This window comes from Rattus rattus, chromosome 3 (assembly GCF_011064425.1).
Source record: "Rattus rattus isolate New Zealand chromosome 3, Rrattus_CSIRO_v1, whole genome shotgun sequence".
NCBI classification, from domain to species: Eukaryota; Metazoa; Chordata; class Mammalia; order Rodentia; family Muridae; genus Rattus; species Rattus rattus.
The window spans coordinates 56,142,287-56,160,911 of record NC_046156.1 but is presented as its reverse complement, the minus strand read 5'-3'; the positions used below and the strand labels follow the sequence as shown (position 1 = coordinate 56,160,911).

The 18,625-nt window shown below is 45.0% G+C and overlaps 1 protein-coding gene across 1 annotated transcript in view; it reads right to left on the bottom strand.

The window, feature by feature from the left end:
* Positions 1 to 14,389, bottom strand: part of Slc22a15 (solute carrier family 22 member 15) — a 66,103-nt gene extending 51,714 nt beyond the window's left edge. The window contains exons 1-2 of the mRNA XM_032897618.1: positions 13,405 to 14,389; positions 2,455 to 2,667 (exon numbers count right to left, since the gene is read on the bottom strand). Coding sequence (XP_032753509.1) covers positions 2,455 to 2,667; positions 13,405 to 13,491 — 300 coding nt within the window. The 5' untranslated portion in view covers positions 13,492 to 14,389. The remainder of the gene's footprint in view (positions 1 to 2,454; positions 2,668 to 13,404) is intronic.
* Between the last annotated feature and the right edge of the window lie 4,236 nt (positions 14,390 to 18,625).

The following is an 18,625-nucleotide window of genomic DNA, read 5'->3' as shown; positions in this document are numbered from 1 at the left end:
ATTATTTCTTGTGACTGCATGTAAATTCACAGTTATTTTCAATTAAATTTCAAATTAAAAATAAAAGGGCACTGCATTGGTAAACTGGGGGATAATTTAGGTAGTAACATAATTAAGGGCTGTAATAATCTATAAATCACTGGAGAGAGATCTACACAGACATACTTTTGATAGATATATAGATCAAATATACAGACACATGGGGGAAAGAAAACGATGCCAGCTTACAGAAGGAAGCAGGCTCCAGGCCTGTCGTGTGGAGGGTGTGCTGAATTCAGAAATAACCATTTGGCCACTATGAACATCCTCTATACGGGATCACACAAGAATCATGCCTGGCCACTGAGCTGTGCATGGAGCTCTGATAACCAGCAGTGATTATAATCTGAAAGTCAGTCCCCATAGACTTATTTCTTAAAAATGAAACAGAAACTGTACAAGGAGTGGGGGAACTCAGATGAATCCTGGAAGACATGATGTCAATGTCATTAAAGCAGAGATAAATGGCCTGAGACAGGACACATCGAGCTAACCCAACATAAGCAACATTTCTGGTTTTAAAAGGGAGGTGAAGTGGGAATTTCTGGTTTTATTGGCGATTCGGTTGTGTCATGTGATGTTTTCTGGAAACTGTCTTATGGGAGGATGTTTTGCTGAAGTGGACAGCTGAGAGAGCATGTGATGTTTGGGAAGAGAATAAGTGTAACCCAACAGACGGTGGATGGCACTCTGGCATTGATTGGTTCCCTTTGCTGGTCTTCGTTGGGCTTTCCTTGCTGATCTTCGCTTGTTGCGACTTCCTAAAGGGAAATGTACCAAACAGCTTCTGGTGATATTCTGGCAGCTTCTTGTGGCTTCTGTGGACTCATGGCAATCAGCAGAGCTCTGAGGTTTCTCCCGGATCAAGCCGCTGCTACTGATTCATGGACTGTCACTGCAGATCTGTGCTAGTGGGCTGGACGGCTCACAATGAAGATTGGAATCGCCCCCAAAGAACTATTTCTAAGCAGTCCACTTCTCTCTTGATCTGTTAGCCATCTTCCTCCCATAGCTTTGGCTGGTGGGCTATAAGGGAGGTTGAAGCATTTAAGATCCCTCACTAAAGTAGGTTTTGAAAAATCTAAGCCTACAAGGAAGAAAGAATTGTTGAAAAACAGACTCACAAAAGCAAGGAAGGTGAAAGGTCACAAGACCCTGAGCAGCTCTGGACAACTAATCCTCATAGAGCATCCTGGATTATATTTGACATACTTTGAAGAGAAAACAATCCTGTTGTGGGAGGTACTAACCACATGACACAACTGGATGAGGATGGAACACTAATTCTAGCTAGGTGTCTATCTGTTAAGTTGGTAACTGAGGTATAGTTGATAATCTTCTCTCAAACTGATGGTCATAATTCTCTTTGTGAGAGAATGTTACTGTTCTCAGGGAACCCTGTAATACTCAGTCTGAAAACATTGGCGTGTACAACTTTAAAATGGCTGAAAACCACAGACAGCAACAGTGTTGCAGAAGCAACAGATGAAACCACAGGATTGAAGGGCTGGCCTTTTTCCATCCCCATTGTTTAAATCAGTTAGTTTCCATCACTCCTTCCCTCCCCCAGTGAAGACAGAACGTAGGGCCTCATATGTGATAGGCAAGTATAGTACCTCCGAGCTCTAGTCTCAGCTCTGTCAGTTTAAAGTTACTCACAAAGAGGGACAAAAATATTAGGCTACTGCTGCCAGTCAAAAGAACTTTAGGGATGTGCACCCCAGTCTGGATGCAGACAGGGTGTTCTTTCTTGGGATGAGAATAAAGAGCATGGGGTTCCAAGTTAAGACAAATCTAGGTTCAAATACCAACACTGTCATGAGTTAGGCTTGACCTCGGAATCTCAGTTTCTCCATCAGTCAAATGAAGAAAACAGCCAACCTCCACTCCAGAAAAGTCTGTCCCCAACCTAGAAAACTACTCTGAATGAATAAGACAAACCTATAAAGCACCACAATATCTGGTCTGGAGCTAACAATTAGTGATGCTACTTGTCTCATTAACAGGCTAGCGGTGGGCGGTTACCGCTGTTGCTGCTGCACCAGAGACAAACAAAGACAATCAAAGCCTGCTTTCTTAATGCTGCCCTCAGTAGATGGGTCTCAGCTGCTTCGTCTCTGGTTGGCTTTGCGACACCAGAGTCTCTTGGTCAGCAGTGGCCCCACAGAGCGGGGTTTCCTGCTTACACTGGGGAAAGGATCTGTACTTTATCCTGTGCAGCCAAGGAGTCCTGAGTCTCCATACAGCACGGGGCTGAGACATAAACTCTGGGGGTTTCAGACAGGCCACTCGCACGCTTTTGCTTTACTCAGCTAACGTGGCTTTTAGTTCATTTTGTGAAGGGCTCTCTGGACAACATAGGCTCTTTCAGAGTTGATGCCATTTGTCACCTGGCTGGTTTGGTGGCCTGCTTACCTCAGAGGCGATAGAGGTGAAGCTGTTGCTGAAATGCACGTGCTTGTGGATCTCACTGCCATTGGCGGTCAGAAGCCAGTCCCCGAAGGCCTGGCCTTTGCCCGAAGACTGGTTGCTGTGGCTCTGGTTGGGCAGGAGCTCCGCCATGTCCCAGTGGTACGCTGGTGTAGCTCCAATTAGTGCAATGAGGATGGCTTCCGTGGCCACATAAAGCTGGAAGTGAATACACACAATCAAAGGCTGCAGACGGGCACGGACCTAGAACACTGGGGAAGCCTGCACCTCTTAAAGACACAGGGATTGGGCCAGGGGTGAAGCTCAGCTGGTTGGGTGCTGGCCTAGCATTGCATAAACCATGCACATTGCCTCACTTCCACCTTCCCAGCACTCAGGAAGTGGAGGCAGTAGGAGCTGTAGTCCAGGGTCATCCTCAGTTACACAGCGGGTTCAAGAAAGCTTGGGATACCGGCTAGACTTACTCAAGAAGGCGAAGAGGAGACAGCAAAGAAGAGAGAAGCGGGGAAAGGGCTGGAGAGATGGCTCAGCAGTCAGGAGCCCTGGCTCTTCTTCCAGGGGACCCACATGGCAGCTCACACCCATCCATAACTCTAGTTCCAGGGGAGCCAATACTCAAGGGCACCAGGCATGCGGTAGTACACATAAGCACATGCAGACAAAAACACGAACACACGTCAAGTGAAAATAAAGAATCAAAGAAGAAGCAGAAGAGAAAGAAGAGAAGAGGAGGGAGAGGAAGTGTGTAGGTGGTTCTTCCTTCTGTGCTGTGCTTTGTTTTGTTTGGGCTACAGAAATGGACCCCATCAGAAGCCATGAAGAAAGAAAAATGAAAAAGCATCCCACGTTATGAGAGGGCCATCATCAGGGCACTCATAGAGCACTCTGTGCTTCCTTAGACACTTTTCCTTCCGTATCTGCAGTGTGTCTGATGCTGTGCGCTTTGTGTGATATTGTCCAACACTGGCGTAAGGCCCGCATCGCTGGCTCTGGTTGGAACGATTGATGTTCCAGTTATTTCCTTCTCAGCACAGGGTTTTCAGCTCAAACAATCTGTTACCGGGAGCCTGGAGGCTCTTAGCGTAGGATTCATGATCTAAAGGCATTGTTTTAAAACGTGGTGTGCAATTCCTAAGACTTAAAAGGGTTCAAAATCTCAGGCATATTCAGATTGCAACTTGTCGCTGTGTTTAATCTTTGTTTACTCTAACCATAACTGTCCACTAACAAAGAAAAACCGCAGCACCGATTCATATGCCATCTGCCGACCACTCTAGATCTCTCGGCTTCTCGTGGTTGGGTTTATGGGGTGCTGAGCCCTATCAGACTTTACTGATATGGACATCTGTTTGTGTTAGCTCTTGCTGTTGGATGATTATTTGAGATTTCAAATTCACTAAGAAAATATGTAATTAGCCTGCAGGTTAAGAAGGTCTTATTTCAAGGAAATAAGATCCCTGTTGACTTTGAACTTGGTCTTAAAATAAACTAAGTGTCTAAAAGCTATAAAGCATGTGATTTCTGTCATTGTGTGGCCATGAGTCCCCTTGCCATAACAGCTGACGAGGCACAAGAAGACAGGGAGTTTGTCAGAAGATTCCTCTTCTGACCACCGAGAACTCTAGCTGAGGGCACCTTCCATACCATTCTGTAGGCGCATTTTCAGCTTAGCAGATAAATAGAAGGGCCAACAGCACGGTCATCTACACAGCAGTGGTACATGATGGAATTAGTTATGGAAAGAGAAAGAAGTCATGACATTTTGTGCATTTTCTCAGAAGCTAATGCAGAACTTGGGTTATGATTTCTTCCCTCTTGGTAAGACTGAGGGGCACAAGACAGTCCCAATCTATTCTGAGTCTACATACTGTGGACCTTCTGGACAAAGGTACCATGGGTCCATATGCTGCAAGATTTCCTATGAGGTGCAAAGGAAAATCTGTTCGTAGGCTTGCGTACTTCCTGGACCTTATTTGCATGCTATTAAGGACATTTTAGAAGAGGAGGCAATCAGCTTATAAAAATAAAAACCTTAATAATCACAAGAACAAATAGATTACACATCTAGCAGTAGCTATAATTACGAAACCACTTTCATCCACTTAGTAACTGCCCCTCTGATTACAATCTGCTGAAATTTAATTGATGGGTATAAAGAAATGAAAATCATGGGCCCAGGGAATGCAGGAGATGACTCAAAGCACAGCCTTTCATCAGGCAAAACAAACCAGCCACGTTCCTCTCTAACTGTGCCCCCTTCTACTTCTGTGCATTCTGCTCCTTTCCCTGGAGGCCCCATCTCCTGTCAGCCACGTTAGAATGCTCTCATTCTCTGACAGTCTGCTTCATTTACCTGCTTCCTTACCAACTCAGCTTCCTCTCCAATGGCCCAGAAGTTCTGCTCATGCATATTTGTTATGTCTGATTCATCTTTGGGCTTCCAAAGTAGATAACCCAGGCTCCCCACACTCAAAAAAGGGATGAGTAAATGACGGAGAAGGACAGTAACAACGGCACATGTTTCTATGATGTTAGCTATGTGCCTTCCCTAGTCCAGGTTCTGTGAATATATGTTAGCACATAATGGTTTTATCTGGATTGTTCTGGGACAAGCAATATTCCAGATAAAAGAGGAGATGCTCTGAAAGGTCCTCTCATTTGAGTGGTGCCTCGTTATGACGGTCACACCGTTCTTGGTATATACTACAATTTGGGGAGGACAGATCAAGATGAATGGGTGCTATTACAGCACTTTCTTCATAGAGATCAATGGAATCTAGGTAATCAGCACTGAGAAACGGTGCGAGCTCCCTGCATCCCTAACAGCACTTGCTCTTCATCCTCTCTGCCCTCCTCCCACCTCACACAATGTCCTCTTGGCCCCTCTATGAACAAGCATGAGTGTGCATGATGTGATATACACACACATTCAAGGCCCTTAATGTATGTGTTCATCATTTTATGTTAATAGAGATACTAACGGATGGAGCTCTTCTATGCAGTGTCAGCCCAGATCATCCTTGGTTTTGTTACTCGTCAGGGACACACAGTAGGCAGATAGGAGCTATGCTGCGTAAAAAACATTACACAGGGCACCATGAGATTAGGCCAGAGGTGAGGTTCAAAGCCCACGAAATGCTGGTCTTCCATCCCAGAGGCACACCCGGCAGTTACAGGTCATATGCAGTCAGAGGTGACACAACCAACCGTGGGATGTACCACCCACACAGAACACGGAGGTGCTTACCCTTGGTTCGCCATTTTTGACTGTGACACAGTTCACATCCTCCTCTGCCCCCCGGAGAGCCAAAGTGGCCTCTCATTCTTTACCACCACTCTGCCATTTCCACGTATGCACTCACTCACCCACATTTTTGCCTAATGAAATCACACCTATCAGCAGATGGGCTTCAAAGCCACAATGAGAAACCACCATCTACTCTCCTTCTGTGCGGGACTAACGACATCGTAGATAAATCATTATCTCCTCTGGCTCTAGCTCCGGGGAAGAACAAGTACCCCAGATGGCTGAATTCCCCTCCCCCCACCCCATCCCCACCCGCCCCAGTGTAATTAAAATTACAAAAATGACTCAAGGGTATTGAAAATTTGTTTCCAAAAGTGAAGGTTTCTAAAGTAATTTTGTAGAGACACCATTATGGGCTTTCATGATGTGTCTGGGGAAACCGTCACAACCCTGCACTGTGAAGTCATGGGTGTATGCCTGATGTTTACTTTGTGAGTTGGAACAAGATACAGAGCAATTAAAAACCATTCAAGGTTTCCTGTAACAGCAAACCAAGATGAGAGTGGGGCCACCTAACTCTGTGGACAGATCGTTTTCAGGGGAACATAAAGAACAAAAGTCAAAGTTGATTTCATTGCTGCCCTTACTATTAGTCCTTTATGCATTTAGGACTCAGTTGTTTAACTGGTCAACCAGAAACACTGTGTGGGTAAGACCTTAGTCATGGAAGCAAGACCGCATGTCCAGTGTCTGGAGCATAAAACACTCTTAGTTATTGAGTGAGTGTCTTACTGATAGGGATGTATTTGAGGGGTTTTAAATGTGGACCTCACACATTCTAAATGACTGGCGCCTCTCTTCTCCGCTCTAATCCATCTATGCTGTATCACCAGCTCATTTCCCTGAAACTTCTCAACAAACTCTTCTGGTCAAAACATACCAATGGGTGCAGGATTCTCACTAGTCTGCACTCAAGCGTTCTGCACTGGCCTATGCACCATCCAGGTGTGACTTCCCATGCTCGGCTACTCTAAACCTACTAACTTCTTGCAGTACAGCTGGGTGTTAATGTACACCTCTGTCCAGTGCACTCCCAACTAACTAGCCTCTCCAGAGGGTCCAATGGAAAAATGCTTTACTGAACAGCAAGTCTGTACAGTACTATGGGAACGGTATGCACCAGGGCTTCCCAAACTTTCATAGGCAGATCCTGGATAAGGGGTGCAGACTGGGACTGTTTCTCACCAGCTCCAAAATAGATTCTGGGCTATGTGTTCACTCATTTGTTTGAATGTAGTGTATGTGTGTATGTGTCTTGGTGAATGTATGCCACATGATGTGTGTGTGTGTGCCTAGGTGTCAGTGGAGACCAGAAGATGGTGTGGGATCCTCTGGAGCTGGCTATGGGTATTTGTAATCTCCCTGATAGGGTCCTGGGAACCAAACTCAGGTCATCACCTTTAGAGACATCACACTATGGAGTGTGGAAGAAACTGAGTTAGCTCTATTCTGTTTTCATAGAACACTAAGAAGTGTGCTCTCTGCCCTCCCTCCTTTGACTGGGCTATTGCTTTTGTTAAGAATTCCTCCCCCCGAGCTTTACCACACCCACCTCTCTGCACTTATTCCAGTATGACATATACAACATTTCCCTGGAAGATCAGCAAGGACTCAACTCTTGAGCCATCTCTCCAGCCCCAGCCAATGCACAGGGAAGCAGAAATCTGAGGTATTCTCCGCTTCTGTGATGGCGTTTGTCCATCTAAAGTTACCTTCAGGTTTCTCTCTAAACCTGAGCTTTCAGTTCAGCTGCTCATCCTTCTGAAGGCTGCAGCAAACCCCAACCTCCTTCCTTCCTTTCCAAGGCATTGGTTGGGTGCATTACTCACTGGGGGAAATGGTACTTGGCATAACCACATGTATAGAGTTAAACTCTAACTTTCCAAAGAGCTGTGAAGAAAGACACATTCATGTGCCATCTAAGCCCTCTTTGATGACAGCACATCCTATATATGTTTAAACTCATTCCTTCCACAATGGTATGGCAGAAAAATAACCAAACCCAACAATTTTGGGCCAGGCATGGTGGTGCATGTCTTTAATTACAACACTTAGGGAGCAGAGGCAGAAGGATCTCTGAGTTTGAGACCAGTCAAGGCTACACCTTCTCTTAAAAATAAGCACACAGGGGTTGGGGATTTAGCTCAGTGGTAGAGCACTTGCCTAGCAAGCACAAGGCCCTGGGTTCGGTCCCCAGCTCCGAAAAAAAAGAATAAAAAAAAAATAAGCACACAAACAAATAGACTCAAACAAACAAACGAGACAATGATTCTGGTGTCTCATTTTTTAGTCCCACTACTTATTAAGATTCTGGAGAATTCTTTTATCAGTACCTATATTTCTCCTTCAAATCAAATGAAGTTTATGAGCACACAGAGAGGCTGTTCAGGAAAAAGTATATGTCTTACTGTATAAGTGCAGAGAGGTTGCTGAGGTGTGAGTTGAAGTTTAAGGGATGGAATTCTTAACAAAAGCAATAACCAGTCAGAGGAGGGAAAGCAGAAAGTACACTTCTTAGGGTTCTATGAAAATACCCTAGAGCTAACTCAGTTTCTTCCAAACTCTGCCATGCGATGTCCCTAGAAGTGCTTTGTTTTCTATATACTTTTATTCACTAGTTTCTTCTAGACCAATTCAATTTCTAAAATTTTGTCATATTTGTATCTATCTATTGCTTGGGGTAGGGTGTGGACGTCAGAGGATAAATTGTGGGACAATCTGGTTCTCTCCTACCATGTGGGTCCAAGGAATTGAACTCAGGTCTTCAGGCTTGGCACCAGACACCGTACCTGGCTGAGCTAGCTCATCAGCCCTCAATTCAGTTTTTTTGTACGTAAGTCAACATAAAAGTACAATCTGTTATCAATACAGCTATCCTTTGGCAGGTGGAAGTAACAAAGAGACACACAACATTACAAACTCACGTGTTGCTTGGGATATTCTTGTCTAAGATGACCTCCAAAAAATATTCTAGGCAAGATCTGCTTTTGGTTTTGTGCTCAAAAGGTTGGGGTAGGTGCTTTTGTGTTCCACACTCCCTGTCAGTATTGGCCAGCTCAGGCGAAGCGGTACAGCTGCTGGGCCTGCAACTGCTCCTTCGTCTGGGTCTGCCTTCACATGCTCTGACTTCTTGCACCTTTAAGTCTATGATCAGAGGCATCGTTTTCACTGAGGATGCAGGCAGTGAGAATGACACAGATTCCGGTCAGTTCTGATACACCTCCAACCATATCATCCCTTCCCAACAGCCTGCCCCGCCAAGTCTGAGCCCCAATATCACATAGCAGCTCCTATATCAATGTGTGTTCAGATCTTAAAAGCGCAATGCTCATTAGTTACAGACATCTATCTCACATCCTAGGTGCTATCTGCCCTGCCTTACAAGCTAAACTATAACACAGTCTTAAGCAAATATGGAAAAAATATTAGTAGCATTCAACCTGAATGTAAGTACATGTGTGTTTGTGAATTATTCTTTACATTGCTTGAAGTGATTTAAAATTATAAACAAATTTTAAAAGAAAATTAATAAAAAATTACAGTGAAATAAAGCAGTGTCATAAGGTCATGTTTTCTCTCTGTGCTTGAGAAGGGGAGTGTCAATCAACAGGCAAGAGGTGGGGTCCAGAAAAAGAAGAGCCCAGCATCACAGCGTGTGGTTCTGAACTGAAAATGGGAAACTGATAAGCAGCCTAAGGTATAGTTACATGTCAAAGATTGTATGTGGTAGCAGTTGAAATTGAAATAGGAGCTCTTGATCTGTGACTCTTGTAACAGGCCCCCATCCTTAGCACAACTGACGCTATATTGAAAGTACCATTCTGACCTTAGAACCCAGGATGTAGGCACTTACACTTGCCAAAAACAGGAACAAAGACCTAATCCGTCAAAGACCTAGCTCATAGTTCCAGGATCCAGGAACATCCCTAAATGCACTAACCTTGCCTTTTGGCTTCTGTAGTTTGGCTTCTTGCTAACCAAAGTGTATCTATTAGGATGTGGTATTTGGGCATTATAGAGGAAGGACAGCGAGGCTTGGGACTGCATGATTTGGGCAAGATCTCAGTGTAGCTGTTGGCTGGCAATACAGATTTTCTAATGAGCTTTGTGTGTGTGTGTGTGTGTGTGTGTGTGTGTGTGTGTGTGTGTGTGTGTGTGTGTGTGTGTTCTCTGGTGGAGTTACTTCTCAGTACCAGCAAGGCATCTAAACATCGCCAAGAGATAAAAACCAAGCAAGAATATGTGTTTCCGCAAAAGAGCTATGTGTGCATTTAATAAAATATTGGAAGGCTACACACCAAAATGTGACCCTAGTATATACTCTAAAGAACTTTTTTCTTTTCTTTCCTTTTTTCACAATCTCTCTTTCTTTCCCTACAATCACCAAATATAATCTGTGGCATGCCTACAGTTCTCGAGAATGCAGACCTTGGTTTGCTTGAGCTTTAGTCAAGGAACCAGAGGAAAATTACCAACCTGTGTGCCTTTTGGTTTGATTACCTCTTGGTGGTAAAATACCTTCCAACTGTGGTGAGAAACAGTCCAATGTTCTAAAAACCTCGAGGTCTATGAATTATGCCAACTATTACTACTAAGTTGGTTGGCAACTTTAGGAAAACTTTTCAACTGGAATCCAAAGGAATAACTATAAATGCTTCCTTAACAAATGCATTCAGTCTATGCTGGACTCATATTCATGTTGATCAGATAAAGTATAAATGTTAAAGACTAAAAGTGCTATCTACATTTGCAAATCAAATTTTCACCACAAGCCATCTCCAATGGTCTTTTGCACCCTGTACTTTCCACTAGGTTCACTTTATCTGCCTTCCTTTGTAATTAATGGCTTCTTTTGTACTCCTTGAAAGGTGACACCTGCTCTGTCAGAGCACTGTCAAAGAGAGAGCTTGGGGTGGCCTTTCCTTGGGATCTAAATGCTGAGGTCACAGCCAACTAGATGCTTTCCGACCCAAAGTACACTTCTTGAGATAGTCCGAACCCAAAGGGAGTCCTCTATATTGCCTCTTGTACCTTGACGGCCTCCTCAAGAGGAACTATCTAGAAGACTCACAACTTTATCTGTGTTACATGAATCCACAGTCCAAGGCAACCATTGTTTCTGAGAGCATACTGGGGGAAGTGTGGCCCACGGTCCCACCCACTTAAACTGGTGCAGGGATAGGTAAAAAGTTGATTATAACCCTCAGGGGGCCTGTGACGCTATCCTTAGGTGTCAACTTGACTACCTCTGGGCTGGGACTAACACACATGTGGCTGAGTACATCAGTGAGGATGGCTTGCTTGTTTTATAAAATTGAATTAAATTAAATCAAACGGGAAGAGCCTCTTTAAACCCGTATCTTTTGAAGTGAGAAGATATATCTTTAATCTGAGCTACACCTAAAGGACATGAAAGAAGGGAAGCTTTAGATTTTTGCCTGTTTGTTCTTGCTGGCAAGTTCATTTCTTCACTAGCATAAGAGCCTGTTTCTTTGAGATTCTGCTGACCAGCTGAGACATCCAGCCTTGTGAACTAACTATAGGATTCTTGGACCTTCTGTTGGTATAGAGCCATTGTTGGACTAGCTGAGCCACAGTCTTTAAGCCATTATAATAATAATAACAATAATAATAATGATGATGATGGTGGTGGTGGTGATATGATGATGATGTATAATGAAATATATATGTATATATTTCATTCTATAAGTTCTGTTCCTCTAGAGAACCCTGACTAATACAAGTCTCAACCAAGCTCTAAGCTCAGGAGCAGCATTAAACTTATTCTAACTCGTAGAGCACGCTGGCGACTAGTCATTATGTTTTGGAGTAACCGTCAGAAAGCTCTTACTAGATAAAAACCAGGTCCTCTTTTTGGCTGAACTCCCTAGACAAGAACAGTTCTCTTCATGGCTGAACCCTTCCGTGGAATGGGCTGGACTTAGACTACGATACAGTAAGGTCTTTGATAATGCTTATGATGTGACCCTCATCCCTTGTCTACAGCAAGCCCCTCAGAAGAGCCAGCTATCCTTTCAGTCACATCGCATCATAAAGTAGTCTTCCTGTGGATCTCAGGTGGAGGAAGGGACAGGTACGGCCCACACCTACAAGATAAACATTCATCCACTTGAAAACCTGGCAAATAGTGACCATAAATCAACCAATGGTTACTGAGCGAAAAGAGCTTGGAATTCTTCCTAAACAATGAACTAGGTCGGCCATTAATAAAAGCAGGGGAGGAGTGGGAATGAGGTGTAGGTCAGCAGTAAAGCTCTCGTATAAGAACCACAAGGCCCTGGATCTCCTGCTGGCAATGGGAGAATAAAAGCCCAGGAAAATTAACAGGTCCTGACCCAGAATACTGGTCTTTTCAGTGCCACCACCAAAAAGATTTTATTCTAAGTTGGCAGCCACCTGGCTAAGCAAGTAAAAAGGTGCTAACACAGGAAGTGGAGAGTGGAGTGGTGGCCAGAAGGGATTGCCAAGAAAGGGAATATATACTTGGGACTCCTGGTTAGGCAGAATATTGTCAAACCAATATACGCGAAGACCTGACATTGCAGTTACATTTTTATTTCTCTATACTAATTCTTATTCTGCTAAGAGAAGGGTTTCCAAGTATCACCACTTGATCCACTGTTCTGCCTGGTGCTGAAGTCAATTGAACTTTTGAAGATTTTGATGGGGATAGAGAATCAGTAGATCAAGTTGTACTTGCTGACTCTCTTCCTGCTGCAGCATCACCCCGATGTTGAAGCACCTTCTGGGCTCTGGTTATAACCACGTCCAGCCAGTACTTCCCTTGGAATAAGACCTGAACTACTTAGCTTAGCTGTCAGCTTGCCTCATCACAAACCACTTCATCCCAAGAATGCAAACATCCTGAGCAGGGAGCGAGCTTCATTTTCTGGCCCAGGTAGGGATCAAACCTAGAGCCTAGCACATTCTTTACCACTGATTTACTTCCCAGGGACTTTCTGAGCCACTCAGGCTGACTTTGAATTTGCCTGGAAGAAGAACCATCCTTTTCCTGCCTCAGCTTCCATTGTGCTATGATGACAAGAGTGAATCTCTTGAAGAGCCCAAGGCCCCCTAGAATCAAGAGTTTCAGGTTGAGGTGTGCAAAAGGGTTCTGAGAATTCTATACAATGAACCACACTATGTGGATGGTATCATTTCCCTAGACCAGTGCTGGCCTCAGAGCTTTATAACCCAGTAGAACTTTAACCAGAGGGAAATAAATTCCTGTGTATGTGAAAGCCCCCTTAATAGGAAGTCCTCTCAATCTCCGAGAGGGCTGAAGGAGGCCGTCCTAGACTGGATCTTTTGTGGGCAGGTTGTCCATGTTGTCTCTGTCTTAGACTGTAAGGTGTTAGAGCCAACGGGTTAGGGTGCCGACTCCTTTTGATTTTTGCAGCGATCTCAGGTAATGGTTTTCATCTCTCAACTAGCCCTGGCGGTGAAGTGTCAGTGCCAGGCTCCGGGTGACAGCCTGGGAGAGCTCAGTGGCTGGCCCGCCACCGCGCGGCGCCCAACCCCTCCCGCCCTGCGCTCTCCTCTCGCGCCACACCTGGGGCCAGGCTGAGCTGAGAGCGCCCGGGGGCCGCGGGGAGCCGGGGACTCACCTGCAGCAGCACGGCCAGCAGGAAGCACAAGTACATCTGATAGAGGCCCATCTCGCCCACCGCCTGGAACGCCTCCTCCACCTCCATGGCGGGCTCGCGCCTGAAGACCCGGCCGCCACCGCGACGGAGGACCTGGCTGCGCGGTGGCTGAAGATGGAGCAACAGAGAGACAGAGGACTGGGCCGGGAGAGGACGGAGGGCCGAGCGGCGGGGACGGGAAGGGAGGACCAGGCGGACTGCGGCCGAGGCGAGGACAGAAGACTGGGCCCAGCCGGGGGTGGAGGACCGGGCGGGGCTGCGGCCCAGGAGCAGACCTGGTCCCGGGGCGCGGCGGAGATGCGCGACTGGTCGCCCCAGCGCGGCCTCCCCGCTTCCTGTCAGAAGTGACAGGAATTTTTGGCGAGCGGTTGGCTGGCGCGCGGAAGGGAAAGAGGAAGTGGGTGCGGCGCGGGCGGCCACGGCGACTCACGGGAGGGGCGGGCAGCTCCACGCCGCGTCCCGCGGGGTTCGCCCCTTCGCACAAAGCGGTGGAATGCTGGGGCGCTCAGAGCTCTAGAGCCTTCGGAGGAGAGGGCCAGAAGCATCAGTCCCCTTCCTCCTTTGTCCTGCTTTAGATACAGGGTCAGATGTATGCTCCGCGCCTCGAGACACCCAGTTAGAGAAGTGCCCGCAAGGCCCACGGACAAGGAACAAGGGCAGGGGGTCATGGTGGCCAAGGTCTGCCAATGGAGTTTGGCAAAGTGCTGGAGAGTTATGGGGACAGATTACTAGTGTTAGTCCTCTCATGATCCCGCTCTTAATCCTGTTTTGTTTTTAAACTATTCCAAGTATCTAAACCAGCATTTCTCAATCTGTGGGTGAGGACCAAAGACCCTTTCACAAGGGTCTTATATCAGATATCTTGCGCATCAGATATTTACAACACGATTCATAACAGTAGCAAAATTACAGTTATGAAGTAGCAAAAATAATTTCATGGTTAAGGGGGTCACCACAACATGAGGAACTGTGTTAAAAGGTCACAGCATTAGGAAGGTTGAGAACCATTGATCTAAACTATCGCTCAGCTTACCTTTTTTTCCTGTTGGTATGAGAATAGCATGACAAAAGAAACTTAGGGGAGAAGGAATTTATTTGGCTCACAATTCCTCTTAGAGCCCATCATTGCTGGGAAGTCGAGGCACCAGAAACATAAGCAGCTAGTAACATGACATCCACAGCGAAGAACAGAGGGCAGTGAACGGATAGATGTGCACACCAGCAATCAGCTAGTTCCCTCCCTCATTCATTCAGCCTAGGCTCCAATCCATGGAATGGCCTCGCCCATATTCAGGGTGGGCCTTCCAAACTTAACCCAGTTTTAAAAAAAAAAAAAAACAAACCCTCAGAAGCATGTCCAGGGCCAACTTAATCTAGACTGTTCCTCACTGAACTGAATGAGCGGGAACTACCTTCCCAGAGGAGGCTGGTCCCCACCCCCCCCCCCACCCCCTTACCCCCCACCCCTTACCCCCCCCCCTTACCCCCCCACTCCCCCACCCCCACCCCTTACCCCACCCCCTTACCCCCCACCCTCTACCCCACCACCCCATTACCCCCGGAGCTGGGGACCGAACCCAGGGCCAACAATCTACCATTCTACCGCTGAGCTAAATCCCCAACCCGCTGGGTTTTGATCATTAAAACGAACCACCCTCTGAATATAACGCAGAGCATAAAGGATGGCCAGGAGGTCCCCTTGTCTGGCAAGCATCCTTGTTGTACTCCCACGTTTCCGATTAATTATGCCTGCTGTTTATAACTGCCCTTTAGTGGTCATCTACCTAATTATTGTAACAAAATGATACAAGGTTGAATATGGGAGGGTTGGAAGTGGGGAGTGTAGAAGCCACATAAGATGCACTGGAAGTGCGTAAGCCAGTGGCGGTGGTCGAAGCAGCCACAGAGGCTGCACAGACCTTCCATTCCAGCATCCAGGAAGCAGAGGCTAGGCTGGTCTACAGAGTGAGATTCAGGGCAGCCAGGACAATGAAGAAAAAGCAAAACAGCAGCAAAACTTTCCTTTAACCATATGGGTCTAGCTTTCTTGGCAGGCAGTGCTCTCTGTGAGAAGAGGGAGGAGGAGGGAGGAGAGGGGTCACATGGCTTTGCTTCTTCTTATAAAACTTTTACTATTTTGTTTTCTAAAAATGTTTCAATTTTTATTTACGACTGGGGAATAAACTTGCTCATTTTGCCGCTTGAATCATGATCTTGCTGTATTTACACTCCACTTTTCATTATTTTTATTATGATGTACTTTATTTAGTGTGTGTTACATTATTATTGATTAAATGATTCATTATTTGTTTTGCATTTTCCCCACATTTTTTTCAACCAGGAAATATTTGAAAATAAAATTGTAGTTCTAAGACTTTGAATTTTTCCTATATTTTGTTTAGCTTTGTTACTTTGTAATTCTTTTACTAGCCAGATAGCTTCAGTGTTTAGCTTGTTTGCTTTCAAGTCCCTCCCTACCCATCTTTGATTTATTTGAGATAAGGACTGCTGTGGCCCAAGTTGTCTTCAAACTTGTTACATAGCCAGGGCTATCCTTACACTCCTGATCCTCCTGCCTTTGTCTTCTAAAAGCGGGAGAGAGCATGCCAGCCTACTACACTTTGCTACAACTCTCCTTTGTAAAGAGTAGTTATATGAAAGGGTCTACAATTTTCTAAGTACTATTTTGCCCTTATTTACAAGTTCTCCTAGGCAATATTTTGATTTAAAATACTTCATGGCATTGCAATTTGTTCTTTAACCAATAAGTTATATTTTTGAGCATTCTTTTTAACTTTCCAGTTAAAAGTTGTGCCTTTAGAATATTTTTTTAATTTATTATTTATTTGAATGTTTTGTGGACAAAGGCAATATTAAATCCTGGAACTGTCTGACTTTTCTTGGGACCTAGGATCTTTGTACTACAGTGTATTCATTGTTTAAAAAAAAAAACAAAACAAAAACAAAAAACAAAACACCATATGTGTTGAAAATAACACATGGTTTCCATTTGTTGGGTTCGGAACATTCTGTAAGTTAGTACATAAAACTTGTGATCAATATGCTATGAACACAGTGGAGCATGTGTCTTTGTTATATGTTGGGGCATCTTTTGGGTATATGCCCAGGAGTGGTATAGCTGGGTCCTCAGGTAGTGCAATGTCCAATTTTCTGAGGAACCTCCAGACTGATTTCCACAGTGGTTGTACCAGCTTGCAATCCAACCAACAGTGGAGGAGTATAACTCTTTCTCCACATCCTCGCCAGCATCTGTCCTCACCTGAGTTTTTGATCTTAACCACTCTGACTGGTGTGAGGTGGAATCTCAAGGTTGTTTTGATTTGCATTTCCTTGATGACTAAGGATATTGAACATTTCTTTAGATACTTCTCAGACATTTGATATTCCTCAGCTGAGAATTATTTGTTTAGCTCTGTATCTCATTTTTTAATAGGATTATTTGGCTCTCTGGAGTCTAACTTCTTGAGTTCTTCGTATATATTGGATATTAGCCCTCTATTAGATGTAGGATTGGTAAAGATCTTTTCCAAATCTGTTGGTTGCTGTTTTGTCCTAATGACAGTGTCCTTTGCCTTACAGAAGCTTTGCAGCTTTATGAGGTCCCATTTGTCGATTCTTGATCTTAGAGCATAAGCCATTGGTAGTTTGTTCAGGAAATTTTCCCCAGTGCCCATGTGTTTGAGGCTTCCCCACTTTCCCCTTCTATTAATTTGAGTGTATATGGTTTGATGTGGAGGTCCTTGATCCACTTGGACTTAAGCTTTGTCCAGGGTGATAAGAATGGGTCAATTTGCATTCTTCTACATGCTGACCTCCAGTTGAACCAGCACCATTTGTTGAAACTTCTATCTTTCTTCCAGGAGGACTTTTTCAATTCATCTTGATATTCTCTTGTTGAGATTTGGTCTGTTGCTATGTATGGTTATGCTAAATACTGGCCCTAGCTGCCTCAGGGAAAGGAGATCCTCAGAACATCAAGTGATGCTATGTAACCTTGTCCCCCAAGTTATCCCTATTGGTCAATTAAAAAGCCTATGGCCTATGGCTTACTCAGGAAATAGGAGGTGGGACATCTGGAAGGAGAAAGAATTCCGAGATAGAGCCAGGTGGAAAATGTGGGGAAGAAGTGAGGAGACAGACACATGGTACCTGAGTACAGGTAATCAGCCATGTAGTAGATGTAGATTAAAATAAATGTGTTATCTTAAGTTACATTTAGTCAGAGAAGAGCCTAGCTATGTGGCCAAGGTGTTTTAATGGACAGGTGGTGCATCCATCCAATACACAAGGTATTCTCTCTCCAGTCTCTCTCTTTCCATTCAACCTGACAGTCTGCTGATTGTTCCTTTGCTTTGTCTTCTTGGTTTGTTTTTGTTTTGTTGAGTTGCTTTTGAGACAGAGTCTTCCTATTTAACCCTTGGTGACCTGAAACTTGATATGTAGACTAGGCTATCCTTGAACTCACAGGAGTTCACCTGCCTCTGCCTCTGCCTCTGCCTCTGCCTCTGCCTCTGCCTCTGCCTCTGCCTCTGCCTCTGCCTCTGCCTCTGCCTCTGCCTCTGCCTCTGCCTCTGCCTCTGCCTCTGCCTCTGCCTCTGCCTCTGCCTCTGCCTCTGCCTCTGCCTCTGACTCTGACTCTGACTCTGACTCTGACTCTGACTCTGCTGCTGCCCCTCTGCCCCTGCCCCTCTCCCCTGCCCCTCTGCCTACCGAGTACTGGGATTAAAGACCTACACCACTACACTAGACATTTTAGTAGAAGAATAAATCTCTATTTGTGATGAATTGTATAGTCAAAGTTACTTCTGCCTCTCGTTCTGTTCTTCTTTTAACTCCTCGGTCATCTGTTGGGTCGTTACATTTATTTTTAAAGATAAGGTCTCACTATGTACCCCTGGCTGGCCTGGAACTCACTTTGTAGACCAGGGTGGATGTCAGTTCAGAGACACACCTTCCATTGTCTCCCAAGTGCTAGGATTTAATCTATTTCTTTAAATCCATCTTCCTTTTGCTACTCTGGGAGCCTAGGATCCCTTCGTTATTAGTGTTATGTAAGTCACACATACATTTTTTAACACCTACATAACTGTGCTTTTCCACAATGTTTATATCTATTCGTTCTACATAGAATCTATGTGTGTGTCCTCTTTGCAAACTGATT